The following is a 16,099-nucleotide window of genomic DNA, read 5'->3' as shown; positions in this document are numbered from 1 at the left end:
CTTCCCCCGTTGGTCGGGGGGAACCTTCTCCACTGCTCTCAGGCGAAGCAGGTCTCGAGCTTCGGAGAGGAGTAGGGATAACTGAGTCCGGTTGGGAGGGCAATTCCTTGGGGGGTTGTCCGGGGGAATGGCCCGAAAGTTGAGAGAGTACCCTGATGAGATCACGCCAAGGACCCATGCGTCCGACGTGACTTGTTCCCAGCGAGGGTAAAAGGCTTTGAGTCGACCCCCGATGGGAAGGAGGCCTGGGACTATGGCGGAGGGGGCCCGCCCCCTTCCGCATGCCCCGTCAAAAGGACGGGGATGGTTTAGTGGTCGCAGGCGGTTGGGATTTGGGCATGGCCCTGTGGTGGGCTTGCGGACGCCTGGGTGGGGGCTGCGAGAAAGCAGGGGTGGACTTTTGTGGGTAGCGGCGCGGAGGGGCCCTATACGGCCTGGCCGCTGGCGGTTTGGGCTTTTGCCGGACAAGGGAGGCAAACGAGCGTTCATGTTCGGAGAGGCGTTTTGTAGCCGCCTCGATAGTGTCATCGAACAATTCCTTTCCCACACAGGGGAGGTTAGCCAACTGGTCCTGTAAGTTGGGGTCCATGTCAACCAGGCGCAGCCAAGCTAGTCGGCGCATGGCGATAGCGAAGGCTGCTTCTCTGGAGGAGAGTTCGAAGCCATCGTAGGCCGCGTGGAATAGATGAAGGCGCAGGTTGGAGAGGGACTCTAAAAGCAGGCCGAACGTTCCTTGCCGGGAGGTCGGTAGGTCAGTCTCAAAGGCTCTCAGTAGTCCAATGAGGTGTTTGAGGTAGGATGTGAAGGTGAAAGTGTAGCTTTGCACCCTAGAGGCCATCATTGCGTTTTGGTATAGTCTCCTGCCGAACTTGTCCAGGGTTCGGCCTGGGGGGACCGCTGCTGAGACCCGGGACGGGTGAGCCTTTTTCAAGGATTCTACTAGCAGCGATTGGTGGGAGAGCTGTGGTTGCTCGAATCCCGGGTAAGGTACTGTGCGGTACTTGGCCTCCATTTTGGAGGGTACGGCCGTGACCATGTAGGGGGTCTCCAGGTTCCTGAAGAAGGCCTGTTGGAGTACCGGATTAGGTGGTAAGCGAAGGGACTCTCTGGGCAGTGATGGCATATCCAGCTCCGCCAGGTACTCCTTAGAGTATCTGGAGTCGGACTGGAGGTCCAAGTCCAATGCGTGGCCCATGTCTTGGACAAAGCGAGTGAAGGATGGACGGGATGTCCCCGGGGCCCCGTGTGGGGTCGGGGAACGAGACCTTCGTCGGGTGGAGAAGGATAGGGAGGCTTCCCTCGAGTAACGAGGTTCATGTTCCGATCCATGCTCCGAGACTGGGGAAGCACTGTGAGAGTGTTCCGGGGTTGTCGATCTTCGGCGTCTCGAGGGGCCACTCAGATACGATGCCGGAGTTAGGGGTACCGATCGATATCGGATCGGTGACCTCGATCCGGACTCCCTCGGAGAATACGTCCGAGGGGGAGTTCGGAGGATGCGCGGGTTGGAGAGTGATAACTCAGCCACCCTTAGTGGTCCCGTACGAGGTGTGGGAGAACGGCCTCGTAGAGATGGTGAACCTCGGGCCTTCTTGGAGGTACGGCGGTTCGAGGTTTCTGTCGTTTTAGCCCGACGTTTTGCCCCTCGGCGGTCTGCGGAGGGGGAACGTCTCGGGCGCCTCGGCGAGGAGTCTGAGGAGGATGGGATGCGGCGAGGATTGCGCACCTTTCCTCGGGGTTGATCGGTGCGAGGCTCAGGCTGGTCTGGCACGTTCGAGGTCGAGGCTGATTGAAACTGGGCCATTGCAGTGGACAGCTCCGACGTGATCATCGCTCGGAGTAGGTCCTGGAAGACGGGCACGGACAGCATCGAAGGCATGTCCACTGCCTCGGTGCACTCCACCTGAGGCGACCTCGTATCAGAGTATTCCCGTGTGGTGGAGGCACGGCCCGAAGGCTTGGAGGGTTTAGTCGCTGTAAGCATGGGGCTTCCGCCATGCGTCGACGTTGTCCCCGAGGTTGGCTTCTTCGCTGTTACAGAACCTGAAGAGGGAAGAGGGGACTTACCCGGGGCCGAGGCTTTCTGTTGTCCCGAGGACTTCGGGGTCGAGTCTCGAGGTGATGCCGAGGTATCCGGGGCCGAGGTCAAGGCCGGGGCCGAGGTCAAGGCCGGGGCCGACCTCGAGGCCGAGGTGGAGAGTTGGTCCGGAGTGAAGAGGTCCGCCATGCGGGCTTTTCTTCGGCGGAGGGCCCTGTTTTGGAAAATAGCGCACTGGGGGCAGGAGTCGGTTGGATGAGCTGCCCCCAGACAGAGGATGCACCGGCGATGCGGATCTGTGAGAGAAAGAAGCCGCTCGCACCGGGTGCACTTTTTAAAGCCGGTCAAAGGCCGGGACATTAAATCGAAAGTGGCCGCGGCTCGATTAGCCACGCGGCCATGGGGACCCGGAAGCCTCCGGGTCGAAAAACGAAGCAGGAATCAAGTAAAGTTGTAAAGAATTCGCGCACAGCGACTTAATCGAGAAAAAACAAGAAAAAATCGCGGTGCTATAAGGCAGTTGGGGCAGAGCCTGAGAAACACGGCTTCTAGACTCGCGGAAAATTTTGAACTGGAGACCACGAGGGGATGCACCCCCTAGTGGAGCAGGAAGGCACGCATGCGTGGAGCAGCAGAGCAAACTTTAAATCTTCAATCAAGTTTGCTTGAAAATGCTTCCGCATCGGGGCTCCGTAGATGACGTCACCCACATGTGAGAATATCATGCCTGCTTGTCCTGGGATAACATGCGTATATGCCTCCTTCAGATCCAGGGAGCACATCCAGTCCCCCGATTCTAACAGAGGGTACAGGGCTGGAAGGGACAACATACGGAACTTCTCCCGGACAAGAAACTTGTTGAGCCTCCGGAGGTCCAGAATGGGGCGTAAGTCCCCTGTCTTCTTCGGGACCAAAAAGTACCGGGAGTAAAACCCCCATCCTCTTTGGTTCGGGGGTACCGGCTCCACCGCCCGAAGGCTCAACAAGGACTTGGCTTCCGACAGGAGAAGAGGAAGCTGGTCTCGACAGCCAAGAGAAGCCCCCGGCGGATGTTCCGGCGGCCTGGCTAAGAAGTTTAGCGAGTAACCCTCGGAGATCATCCGGAGCACCCAAGCGTCCGACGTGATCTCGGCCCAGGCTGGAAGAAAGGCCTGCAATCGGCCCCCGATAGGAAGGGGGTCCTTTGAGAGTGCGGAGGGGGCCCGCCCCCAACCGCGCATCACGTCAAAAAGACGGAGCGGGTTTAGACGCTCCCTGCACCTGAGGCTTTGATTGGGACGCTCTGCCCTGCTGCTGGGGACGCCGGGCCAGAGGCCTGGAGAAGGCCGGCGTCGACTTCTGCGGGTACCGCCGCGGAGGAGGTCAAAACGGCTTCTGCGGCGGGGCCCGGGGTTTAGGACGGACCAATGAGGCGATAGAGCGCTCATGTTCAGACAAGCGTTTGGTCGCCGCCTCTAAGGACTCATCGAACAACTCGGAGCCAACACAGGGAAGGTTGGCCAGACGTTCCTGCAAGTTCGGGTCCATATCCAACGCACGAAGCCACGCGAGACGGCACATCGCCACCGCAAAGGCGGATACGCGAGAGGCCAACTCAAAGGCATCGTAGACTGCGTGAAAGAGGTAGAGGCGCAGCTGGGATAGACTGGCCATAAAGGCGCCAAAATCCTCCTTATGGGAATCAGGCATGACTCCATAATACCTGGGCAACGCCTTGACCATCTGCCTCAAATAGGAGAAGGTGAATGCGTAATTAAGGACCCTGGCGGCCATCAAGGAGTTAGAATAGAGGCGACGACCAAACTTGTCCAGGGTCCGCCCCTCCCGCCCGGGGGGGGGGGGGGGGGGTCGCAGCCGAGACCCGAGAAGGCTGGGACTTCTTCAACGCCGATTCCACCAGCAACGACTGGTGAGACAACTGCGCTTTATCGAAGCCCTTGCAGGGGACCGTGCGGTACTTCGACTCCATCTTAGACGGAACAGCTGTGACTGTAAGAGGGGAGTCCAAGTTCCTCAGGAAGGTCTGGTGTAGAACCTTGTTAAGAGGCAGCCGGGGGGTCTCTCTGGGAGGAGAGGGCAAATCCTGCTCCTCCAAAAATTCCTTCGAATATTGAGACCCTGATGCCAGATCAAGGTCCAAGGCTCTACCCATATCAAGGACAAATCTGGAAAAGGAAGAGGGCTTCGAAGGAGGCGAGGGAGAACGAGAAGCCTTCGTCGCCAAGAAGGAAGGGGAAGCCTCACGGGAATAACGAGGCTCCCTCCCCGTGCCCGAACCCCAAGAGGCCACACCAAGCGACCTCGACGGGGTCGGGGACCGGCCACGCCCCGAGGAACCCCTGCGGGAAGTCCCCGGGGTATGAGGGATCGAGGCACGCCCCCTCCGTCTCGGCGAAGAGTCCCTCGAGTATTCAACCTCGGAGGAACGGAGAAGCCTCGGATTATCGAGGCGAAGCTCGGAGACCCGAAGGGTCTCGGCCCCGGTCGTCGAGGAGCGACCGCGTCGTCGAGGAGAAACCCGTTGACGTTTGGGCTTCCTCGACCGACGCTTCGCCCGAAGCCGACCCGAGGGCGAGGAGCCCCGGGAGGACCTCGACGAGGTCGAAGAGGAAGAGATCCTCCGAACCCTCCGCCCCCTGTCCCGAGGCCGCATGCTCCGCTCAGGCTGGTCAGCCGAAGTCGAGGGCAAGGCCGGGGTCGAGGCCGAAGCCGTCCCGGGGGCCGAAGGCGAGGGTACCGAGACCGAGGCCGCTGACGCCACCGAAGGCAGCTGGAGGTGCGCGAGGGCACCGGACAGCTCCGAGGTAATAAGCGCACGGAGTAAGTCCTGAAAGGCCGGTACCGCCATCATGGCAGGTAGATCCGGGGCCGGCGGGTGCTCCCTCGAGGGCAACCTCGGTCTTGAGTATTCCCACGGGGCACCTGACTTCGACGCTCGGGGTGGGGCCGAGGACGACCCACCCGCCCCCGTCGATGATCCAGAGGATGGCTTCTTCAAGGCTGGAAGAGAAGAAGGAAGGAGAAATTAGGTTCTTACCTGCTAATTTACTTTCTTTTAGCTTCTCCAGACCAGTAGAGGTTAACTTTACGAATGGGTATATATCTAATCATGACCAGCAGGTGGAGACTGAAAACAAAACTTTGGGACAGTATATACTATCCTCCCTTCTCTATTTCCCTCAGTCTGCCGAATAGCCAAGCAGAACCAAGAACTGGAAAACAGGAAGAAAACAATACTCCGAACAGGAGTAACAAATAACATACCCAAATGCTGTTGGAAAATGCAGAGGAGAAATACCCGAAGGAAAATGTCCCCACAGCTCGCCAGCTAAGCCAGCCGAGCCACAGCCGCTGTTCTTTAATTCTCCCCGGCCCTAGAAAAATACTAGAACCCGCAGCAAAAAACAAAAACTGCCCGCGAAAACAGCCCCAACAACAACAACAACAACAGACAGGGTGGGGACCTCTACTGGTCTGGAGAAGCTAAAAGAAAGTAAATTAGCAGGTAAGAACCTAATTTCTCCTTCTTTAGCACTCTCCAGACCAGTAGAGGTTAACTTTACGAATGGGACGTACCAAAGCAGTCCCTCTCACGGGCGGGACCCCCGAAGGGCCGATACCAGAACACGCTCACCGAACACCGCGTCCCGACGCGCCTGAACATCTACCCGATAATGTCTAACAAAAGAATACAAGGAGGACCAAACCGCAGCCTTACAAATATCCACCGGAGGCACGAGCGACGACTCAGCCCAAGAAGCCGCCTGACCCCGAGTGGAATGAGCCTTGAGAAACTCCGGAACAGGCTGCTGTTTCAGAAGATAAGCGGAAGCAATCGTCTCCTTGATCCAGCGCGCAATAGTAGCCTTAGAAGCGCCAGCTCCCCGACGAGGACCAGCCAGGAGGACAAAGAGATGATCGGACTTCCGGAATTCCTGGGTCCGCTGCACATCAGAGCGAAGGACCCGACCGACATCCAACTTGCGCAGCTGCCGTTGCTCAGAAGAGCCCTCCCGACCACCCAAGACCGGGAGAACCACCGATTGATTGACATGAAAAGGAGAAACAACCTTCGGCAGAAAGGAAGGAACAGGCCGCAAGACGACCCGCTCCCTAGACAACTCCAAGAAGGGAGCCCTACAAGAGAAAGCCTGCAGCTCAGAAATACTCCTAGCAGAAGTAATGGCCACCAAAAAGACCGCCTTCAAAGTAAGGTCCTTCAAAGAACAGTCGTCCAAGGGCTCGAAAGGCGGGCGCACCAAAACAGAGAGAACCAGATTAAGATCCCAAGAGGGAACCGAGGGCCGTAGGGGAGGCCTAAGCAACTTGGCCGCCCGCAGAAACCGAATCACATCAGGAAGAGCCGATAAACGCTGACCTGACACCAACCCTCGAAAGGTCGACAGGGCCGCAAGATGAACCCGGAGAGAAGACCAAGCCAGGCCTCTATCCAGGCCATCCTGCAAGAACTCTAGAATGTTAGGCAGAGAAGCGCGAAAAGAGGTCACTCCCCGAGCCCGACACCATTCCTCAAAGAGACGCCAAACCCGCACATAAGCCCGAGAGGTAGAAAGCCTCCGGGACCCCAACAGTGTAGCGATCACCTTGTCTGAATATCCCTTCTTGCTAAGGCGACCCCTTTCAAGAGCCACGCCGTAAGACAGAAGAGAGACGGGTCGAACAAGGGAATGGGACCCTGCATCAGAAGGTCGTCCGAGAGAGGCAGAGGAAGAGGAACCGCCACCAGGTGTCTCACCAGATCCGCATACCACGGACGTCGAGGCCAATCCGGAGCCACCAGCACCACCAAACCCGGATGGTGAACAATGCGAAGAAGCACTCTGCCCACCAGCGGCTAAGGAGGGAACACATACAACAGCCCCTCCGTTGGCCACGGCTGGACCAGAGCATCCAGACCCTCGGCCAGCCCTTCCCTGCGACGACTGAAGAAGCGGGGCACTTTGGCGTTGCCACTCGTGGCCATCAGGTCCATCAGGGGCTGCCCCCAATCTTGCACTATCAACCGAAACGCTCCGGCGCCGAGAAACCACTCTCCTGGATCCAGGAAGTGACGACTGAGGAAGTCTGCCTGAACATTTTCTACCCCGGCTATATGAGAAGCCGAGAGGTCCAGAAGATGGGACTCCGCCCAAACCATGAGCCGAGCCGCCTCCTGCGCCACAGGAGTGCTCTTGGTGCCCCCCTGACGATTGACATAAGCCACCGCCGTGGCATTGTCCGACAGGACTCTGACCGACTTGCCCAGCAAAAGGGAGTGGAAAGCTAACAGCGCCAGCCTGACCGCTCTGGTCTCCAACTCGTTGATCGACCAGGAGGCCTCCTCCGCGGACCAGGTGCCCCGAGCTGAGTGGCCCATAAACTGAGCCCCCCAACCGAGGAGACTCGCATCCGTAAGGAGCACCGTCCACTGCGGGAGATCCAGACCCACCCCCTGAACCAGGTGAGGGGTCCGGAGCCACCAGCGCAGACTGCAGCGCGCCAAGCCTCGCAGGGGAACCGGAACATCCAAATCTTGCCTCCGGGGAGACCACCTCCGGAGCAGAGCATACTGAAGAGGACGCATGTGGGCCCGCGCCCACCTCACCACGTCCAGGGACGCCGCCATTGACCCCAGGACTTGGAGGAAATCTCGCGCCCGAGGACCCCGGGACGCCAAAAGCAGGCGAAGCTGAGATTGCAATTTGCTCACCCGGGCCTCTGGAAGGAAGACCTTCCCCAAGGAGATGTCGAACATAACCCCAAGGCACTCCAGACGCTGAGCCGGGACCAACCGACTCTTGGAAAGGTTGACCACCCAGCCCAGCGACCGGAGAAACTCCACCACCCGAGCCGTAACCCGGGAGCTCTCCTGCAACGACTTTGCCCGAATCAACCAGTCGTCCAGGTAGGGGAGAACCAGGATGCCCACCGACCGCAAGGCTGCCGCGACGACCACCATTACCGTGGTGAACGTCCGAGGAGCCGTGGCCAGACCAAAGGGAAGCGCACAGAACTGAAAGTGCCGCCCCAAGATCGCAAAGCGAAGGAAGTGCTGATGAGAGGCCCGAATTGGAACCTGCAAGTAGGCCTCCGTCAGATCGAGAGACATCCAGGATGGGCCGAAAGGTCCCCTCCTTTATGGCCACCACAAAGTAAATGGAGTACCTGCCGGTGCCCCACTCCGTAGGGGACACCGGCACGACTGCCTCGAGATCTAGCAAACGCTGAAGGGTCTGACGAAAAGCCTGCGTCTTCCATGGAGTCTGACATGGAGAAGTGAGGAAAAGGTCCGGCAGAGAGCGGGTAAACTCCAGAGCGTAACCGTCCCGCACCACCTCAAGGACCCACTGATCGGACGCGATCTCGGCCCATTTGGGGAAAAATTTGCGCAGCCGGGCCCCCACCGGAACCAAAGGGGGCGCCGGCAAGGAGTCATTGCGCAGGACGGGAAGCGGGGGAACCGGCGGAGGGATTCCCTGCCCCCCGACGGGCCCCCCGAAAGGGCTGCATGCGCTGGAAGAACCGACCCCGGGAAAAAACCCTGAGCCGGGAAAGAAGCAGCCCCACGCCCCGGGCGATACTTGCGAAATTCCCGCAAACGCCCCCGGGCAGCCCCACACCTAGACGCAGGGCGGGCACGGTCCTCAGGCAGACGGGGCACCTTCGAGTCCGTCAGAGTCTGAATCAACTCATCTAATTCCTCTCCAAACAAAAAGACCCCCTAAAGGGAACTTTAGTAAACTTAGCTTTGGACGCAGAATCCGCCGCCCAAGCGCGCAGCCACAAAATACACCGCGCGGCCATGCCATAGACTTAGCCGAAATCCGCACCAAGTCATAAAGAGCATCTGAGAGGAACGAGGCAGCCATCGCAATCTTCGCTACCTCCTGATCCACTAGAGACCAGTCATCAGACTCCCGATCCAGGACACGCTCAGCCCACCGAAACACGGCGCGAGCGACTAGCTCCCCACAAACAGCCGCCTGGACCCCAAAGGCAGAGACATCAAAATCATACTTAAGAAGAGTCTCTAACGCACGCGCCTCCGAGACCCTAAGAGCAGAACCGTCCATAACAGGCACGGTATGCCGCTTAGGAAGTGCCGAGACCACCGCGTTCCCCATTGGCGAAATTAAGGTAGCCCTACCTCCCTCCGGGACGGGATACCCAAGAGCCAAGGCGCACACCAAACGAAACTGCGCCCATAGGCCACTGCGCCAACACAAAATCCCGCAAATCCTGACGCACAGGAAAAGAGCGGGAACCAGGACAGACCCCCTGAAGCAGAGGGGCCCCCATACGCGGGGTCTCCGGCGGCGCCACTGCAAAAATGCAGCACCAAGGAGACCTGCTACACAGGTCTAAAAGCTCATCCCTCTGAATAAAAAAGCGCACCACGGACGCATCTGCTCTGGAAGACGGGAAACCCGCCGCCCCGCTGCCAACAGGCGTCCCCTCTAGAGGATCCTGGAAGCCCGCCAAAGCAGCCAGGTCCTCAACCAGGCCAACACGCTCCTCCGCCCACCAATTCGCAATCCAAGCCCCCCCGCGGGCGCTTGGATGAGGGAGGAGGAAGAGGGGACGCCAAACGAAAAGAGGGAGGCAAAGCCATAGGGGGCGCGGAGGGAAACCCCCCCCGAAACCCCCCAGGCGCACGTGGGACCCCCAAAAGTCCGCACAAAGAAAGAAAATAAATTGGGGGCAAAAAACCCCTGGGGGTCCCCAGGGACTCCCTGCCCCAGCAGGGGTCCATGCTGAAACCTGCCCCTGTGTTCGCCATACAGGGGGAAGGTCACCTGAGGTTGCAGACAAAATGGAGGGGCCAGACAAAGAAAATGGCGAAGTTCCCGCCAAAAATGCTCCCTCCATGGCCTGTAGCGGCTGAGAAGACTGAACAGTCCCAGCCGCTAAGACAGGCAAGTCGGCATCAGCTGTCAAAAAATCAGCTGAGAGGGAATCCTTCGGGGAATCCCTCCGTGGGCGGTTGTGGAAGACCGGGCTTCCCCACTGCTCCAAGCCGACTCGCGAGGCACCATCGGCGGGGAGCTCTGGGCGCCTGCAGCCGCTGCCGACGGAGCTCCACCACCTCACCGACCCAAACCGCCGAGTTCAGGCCGGCCGCGAGTGCCTCGCGGCTGGACTAAAATTGTGGCCTACTCCCCCGGAGAAGGGCACAATTGCTCCAGACGCGACCTAGCTATAAAAAAGTGCTGGTTACATGAAAAAATACAGTAAAATACAGTTTTCTTAAAGGGAAACAACCCTTCAGACCAGCACTACCTCAGGATTTTTTTTTTTTTTTTTTTACAGAACAGACTCCACAGGCTCTCGAAGCAATATGCCTTGCTTGACTTAGGGGGCAAGGCTTACTGCTGAGGCTCCTCTAAAAAAATGTGGGGAGGTGGAGGAAGTGGGGGGAGGGACCCCGCTCGTGACCCGCCGGGTTTGACACCCCCGAGGTCGGACGGACCCCCAAACAGGGCCCGACCAAGCTCCGTCCGGCCAAAAACAGGGACAATAAACCCCTAAACAAATTCCAACAGCCCTACCAAGAGAGATGGGTACAGATCACTCAACACCTGCTGGAGACTGAAAGAAGACTGAGGGAAATAGAGAAGGGAGGATAGTATATACTGTCCCAAAGTTTTGTTTTCAGTCTCCACCTGCTGGTCATGATTAGATATATACCCATTCGTAAAGTTAACCTCTACTGGTCTGGAGAGTGCTAAAGAAGTGAGGACTTACCCTTCGTCGACTTCGGGGTCGAAGAGACCGGCTTCGACGAAGCGGGCTGTCGGGGCAAGGTCGAGGGAGACGAGGCCGAGGTCAAGGCCGGGGCCGAAGCCGACGTCGAGGCCTTCTCCGCCCCGGTGTCCACCGCAAAGAGCTCCACCATCCGAGCGCGACGGCGGCGGAAGGCCCTGTTTTGAAAAGTAGAGCACCGAGTACAAGAATCCGTCGGGTGCTCAGGGCCCAGACAAAGCAAGCACCACCGGTGAGGATCGGTAATTGAAAGGAGGCGATCGCACCGGGTGCACTTTTTAAAACCTGTCAAGGGACAGGACATGGACACGAAACCCGGCCGGGAACAAATGAGGTCCCTCGGCTACCGGGAGCCCCCGGAAGAAAATAAAAGATTTTTTTTTTTTTTGACGAAACTCAATACACAATAAAGGAAAAAACCAAAATAAGCACAGCGACCGAGAAAAAACCCCTCAGCCGCGATGTCAGAAGGCTAAACACGAAGAGCACAATTTCCACAGGGCTTCTGGCTCCGCGGAAAAGACTGAACTGAGGACCACAAGGTGGGGATGCGCCCTCTAGTGGGCAAGAAGGCATGCACATGCGTGGTGCAGTGTAGCAAACTTGAAACTTCAATCAAGTTTGCTTGAAAAGCTGTCCGCGCTGGGGCTCCGTAGATGACGTCACCCACATGTGAGAATATCATGCCTGCTTGTCCTGGGATAACTACAAATCCAAAATGTGGCCCTGCAAAGGTTTGAGACCATTGGATTATAGGAATGGGGCAGGGACAAATTTGTCCCCGTGTCATTCTCTAGTCAAGTTAAACTGGACATGAATGTGCATCAATACAGTGCTCTCAGGTGGAGGAATTACAGATGAACAATATTGGTGCTTACTTAGGTGAGATTGAGTTTGGAATTTAATGCATATCTTTAAAAAAGTGGGCTTTCAGTATGGAGTTGACTCCGAGTTAAAATTTGGAACTAGAAAACAAACATGGAGTTCACAGCTCACACAAACATGACACAAGTTGAGTTACCATGAACTATTCTGAAACCTCAAATAGGGATATAGATGGAAGTATCAGATCAAAATCAATTTATTTTACTACTACAACACAAACTGATCACAACCCAAAGCCCAAAATGGCCATGTTTCACTCAACACTAAGGGCTTTCTTCTGCAACACTGACAACTGTCAAGCTGTCCTTACAATAGTGACAAGTCTTCATTTTCACATTACTATGTTCTTGATGCAGCCCTAGTGTTGAGCAAAACATGGCCATGTCTAGCATTGGTATATGACTAATCTACAAGCTGTAATAGTAAAATAAAGTAATATAGAATGACAGCAGATAAAAACCTGAACGGTCCATCCAGTCTGCCCAATATTTACGCACATTATAAATTCATAGTTAAATTGTCTTTTTTCTTAGTTAGTTCTGGGCCATTAACCGTAGAGTCTGACCAGCACAGTCCTCATGTTCCAAATTACAGTAGTTTCCGTCAAAGCCCTCCCCAGCCCATTCTAAACTGAGTTGCCATATACACGACACAGACCATTCAAGTCATTCAGGTTTTCCACTCTCTTCCCATGTGTCTTTTAGCACAAACTCCCTACCATTTTCAGCATCTTCTTCTGCACCACTTCGCCTTCTCATATCCTTTGCCAGATAGGGCCTCCAAAACTGGACACTCCAGTGCAGGTCTTTGGCGAGGCTACAGAGTACTGAATTCAGTTTTAGAGGCCCTGTCTGGCGAAGGATTAAAAAAAGACTTGTAGCAGTGCAGAAGGTGGCAATGAAAATGGTAGGAGGTTTGCACCTAAAGACATACTGTATTTTTCGCTCCATAAGATGCACCCAGATTTAGAGAAGGAAAACAAGGGGGAAAAAAACCCCATTCTGAACCAAATTGTATACTAATATATACCAGACACCTTTAAATTCCATCCCAGCCCCCCCCCCCCAATCAATTAATAATTACTTTTATATACCCCCCCCCTTTAAATTCCATCCCAGCCCAACAGTACCTTTAAATTGTGGAGGTCGGTGGACGGCTGCCTGCTGTCGGGGCCCGCGGTGCTCTAATGCCTGGGCCAAGAACACTTCCTAATTGTGCCGGTTGCTGTTGCTTCACTTAACAGCTGTCTGCTGATTACCGGAATGTCAGGGCCAGCGGCTGCATGGGTACGCATCACTTCTGAATGGCTGCCTCAGTTCTCGTGAGGACTGAGGCAGCCATTCAGAAGTGGCGCGCATCCATGCAGCAGCACGCTTGTGCGCCGCTGGGCCCGACATGCTGGTAAACAGCAGGCAGCCATCCAGCAAAGCACCAGCAACCAGCACAATTAAAAAGTGTCATGAGCCCAAGCATTAGCACGCTTGTGCACCACAGGCCTCGACAATCAGCAGGCAGCCGTGCACCGAGATCCACAATTTAAAGGTACCGCCGGAGGGGGGAGGGGGGTCATATGCGCTTCATAAGATGCACCCTTATTTCCACCCACTTATTTTTTGGGGGGAAGTGCATCTTATGGAGCAAAAAGTATGATATATGAAGAGATTGGAAGACGAATATGTATACTCTGAGGAGAGGAGAAACAGGGGATATATGAGGCAGATGTTTAAATATTTTAAAGGTATTAATATAGAACCAAAGTAGCAGACCGGATAATGAAGTCACTTTCACCCTAGCATTTGCAGATCAACTGCATTGTTTTCTTGGGCCTCAGAGGAGCAGTTTATAAACTTGGACATGCATGATGATGAAAGATATCTACACTTCTCTGTCATACCAGTGAAAATATCCATACTCACTTTGTGTTGTGAGAGCTTCTGGTTCTGCTCATGTTTCAGTTTCTCCAGCTCCTTTAAATTTATTTCCAGTGGTGTGACAACTTTTATCAATTCACTCTACAAGAGCAAAAACACAACACAAAACAAAACCATTGCTATACACCAAGGAAAATACAAAACACCTCAGATTTCAGTCACACAAATTTTCAAAGCATTAATAAGGCACTATGAACAAGCTACCCAATTGGCTAGAATATATTTTCGACCCAATACTCTGGGGGGGAAAAAAGTAGTGGGAAGTACCAATGACAAAAGACTACAGCAAGGAAGGAAAAAAAAAACATAACATACCCTGTAGAATCCAAACGCGTCTTGTATGGGCAAGAAGGTATGTGTGGAATGCTTGAGCGAATCGCGGCAGATGACACAAGCCAGGATACCATCATCTTTACAGAAGAGTTTCAGCTTCTCATCATGTTCCTCACAGCGATCCCGTACACGACTGGTCTTGGATACCCCACCAGCCTTCTTCACCAAGCTTGCCAAGGCACGATTTATGGTGTACTTACGCTCTGGCACCACTTCTTGACACTCAGGACAAGAACAAACTTCTAAGTTCTCCCAAGCCTTGTCAATACAGTGACTGCAAAAATTGTGGCCACACTCTAGGATGATGGGATTGCTAAAGAGTTGCATGCACACAGGACAGGTCAGCTCCTCTGTGAAGTCTTCCATTGGCGCACCATATGAAGAATCCAAAGCCTCTGTCTCATCTGTTTTCATTTTCTAAAGCAAAAACACGAGCAAGATATAGATAATGCCACACTGAAAAATGGCAACACACAAACATGATCTGGTGAGTTACCTTGAACTCCATTTCATCATCATCTTGCTTCCGCTTCTGGGCTCCCCGCTTCTTCTCTGCCAGGTCATTCACATCTTGATCACTGTTTTGGGTATCACCCTTTACATCCTTAGCAGGCATTAGGCGAGACTTGTCAACCCACTCATTCTGACGACGGTTAACTAAAAGAATAAAATTTTCAAAGACTTAAGCATTTCAAAGTTAATAATATGTGGATCTTCCTTTTGATAATAAAAAAAAAAAGTGTCGAGGGAAAGGGAAAGGGATTGGACTTGTATACCACCTTTTTGTAGTTTTACAACCACACTCAAAGCAAGTACATGCAGTACTTCAAGCATTTTTCCTATCTGTCCCGGTGGGCTCACAATCTAATATACCTGGGGCAGTGGAGGATTAAGTGACTTGCCCAGGGTCACAAGGAGCAGCGTGGGTTCTGAACCCACAACCTCAGGGTGCTGAGGCTGTAGCTCTAACCACTATGCCACATACTCCTCCAATACAGTAGAAAATCGAAGTCTTCCATCCATAGCAATTCCAGCTTGTTTTTACATATTTTCTCATCTCAAAATCCAAATATATTTAGAAACTTATAGATAAGGCTTAGTTACAATACTAATTTATTCTGCTACCAACCTAATACAGCAACAGATCACTAAGCTAAAAAAGGATCAACCAATGTTTTATATAGCGTGAGAGGTTGCAAAACTGGAGCACAGTCTAACAAATATACTCAATTATATCCCTCCCCAAAAAAAGTCCTGTAATCTGCTTTAGGCAGTTACACCCTAAGATCCTGCAGCCTCCAGAAAAAAGATATTAGCGGAATCTCATACCCTGGGGACAAAGGAGTGTTTCATTACAAAAGGAGCAAAAGTACCAGGTGTTTCTAATAACCCTCAATCTAAAAACAGTCAAATCAACTTGTACTCACGTCCAACATAGTGCACATAAAACTCCTCACGATTTTCTTTATTCATACGGGACTTAAGCACTTCCGCAGAGTCTGGATATAGAACAGAAAAGCAGTCAAAATGGTTTATACCAAACCTTAAATTCCTTTTAATTCTGAGAAAGATCCACTTTAAAAAGATCCCATAGTTGTAAAATATAACACCCATTACTTATTAACATGGACAATCTCACATATGAACCTCGACAGACTATTCTGCTTTCCTCACAGCAATCGATAGGCCGCTATGAAACGTTCTACACACCCACATGGCTCCTACATTGTGCAGTTTCCACGAGGTGGAAAAACGAAAAGTACTTCAGTCCGTTAATAATGAGCCACGATTAAGGGAAAATATGCACAAGTGTTTGATCTCTATATACGCGCTACAACAAATACCAGAAACACGCAACCACGAGGTTTGAACGCAAATCGCATGAATAACCGGAAACATGGTGATATGGCCGTTAATGACCGGAAATATAACGTTTAAAAATGAACCGACTGTAAAACGAAGCCTATCCCCTTTCCTGCTTACGCAAGGTGTTGTCCGCTCTCCGACACAGATAGGTTTCTCCAATCTCCACTGGGTTCTTCGCGTCCCGGTTCTGTGCGCCGTCTCCGTCTCCTCCTCCGTCGGCAACGGCCGTCGGGGGATCGGCTGAAGCCTCCTCCCTCCCTGCTCCGCCCCCGCTCTGCCGCTC

At 54.0% G+C, this 16,099-nt stretch overlaps 1 protein-coding gene across 6 annotated transcripts in view; it reads right to left on the bottom strand.

Moving 5' to 3' along the window:
* Nucleotides 1-16,099, bottom strand: part of TRIM69 (tripartite motif containing 69) — a 72,470-nt gene that overhangs the window by 55,236 nt on the left and 1,135 nt on the right. For 2 of the 6 annotated variants that reach the window (XM_033944677.1, XM_033944673.1), the window contains exons 2-5: nucleotides 15,378-15,449; nucleotides 14,447-14,607; nucleotides 13,933-14,367; nucleotides 13,603-13,698 (exon numbers count right to left, since the gene is read on the bottom strand). In XM_033944677.1, the coding sequence (XP_033800568.1) occupies nucleotides 13,603-13,698; nucleotides 13,933-14,367; nucleotides 14,447-14,607; nucleotides 15,378-15,423 (738 nt within the window). In that variant the 5' untranslated portion in view covers nucleotides 15,424-15,449. Of the gene's footprint in view, nucleotides 1-13,602; nucleotides 13,699-13,932; nucleotides 14,368-14,446; nucleotides 14,608-15,377; nucleotides 15,450-15,933; nucleotides 16,094-16,099 lie in introns of those variants that run through there. The other 4 variants (XM_033944675.1, XM_033944674.1, XM_033944678.1 and 1 more) reach the window with 3 other exon arrangements.

The sequence above is a fragment of the Geotrypetes seraphini genome, chromosome 5 (assembly GCF_902459505.1).
Source record: "Geotrypetes seraphini chromosome 5, aGeoSer1.1, whole genome shotgun sequence".
Taxonomy (NCBI): domain Eukaryota; kingdom Metazoa; phylum Chordata; class Amphibia; order Gymnophiona; family Dermophiidae; genus Geotrypetes; species Geotrypetes seraphini.
This window is presented reverse-complemented; position numbering and strand designations above follow the sequence as displayed.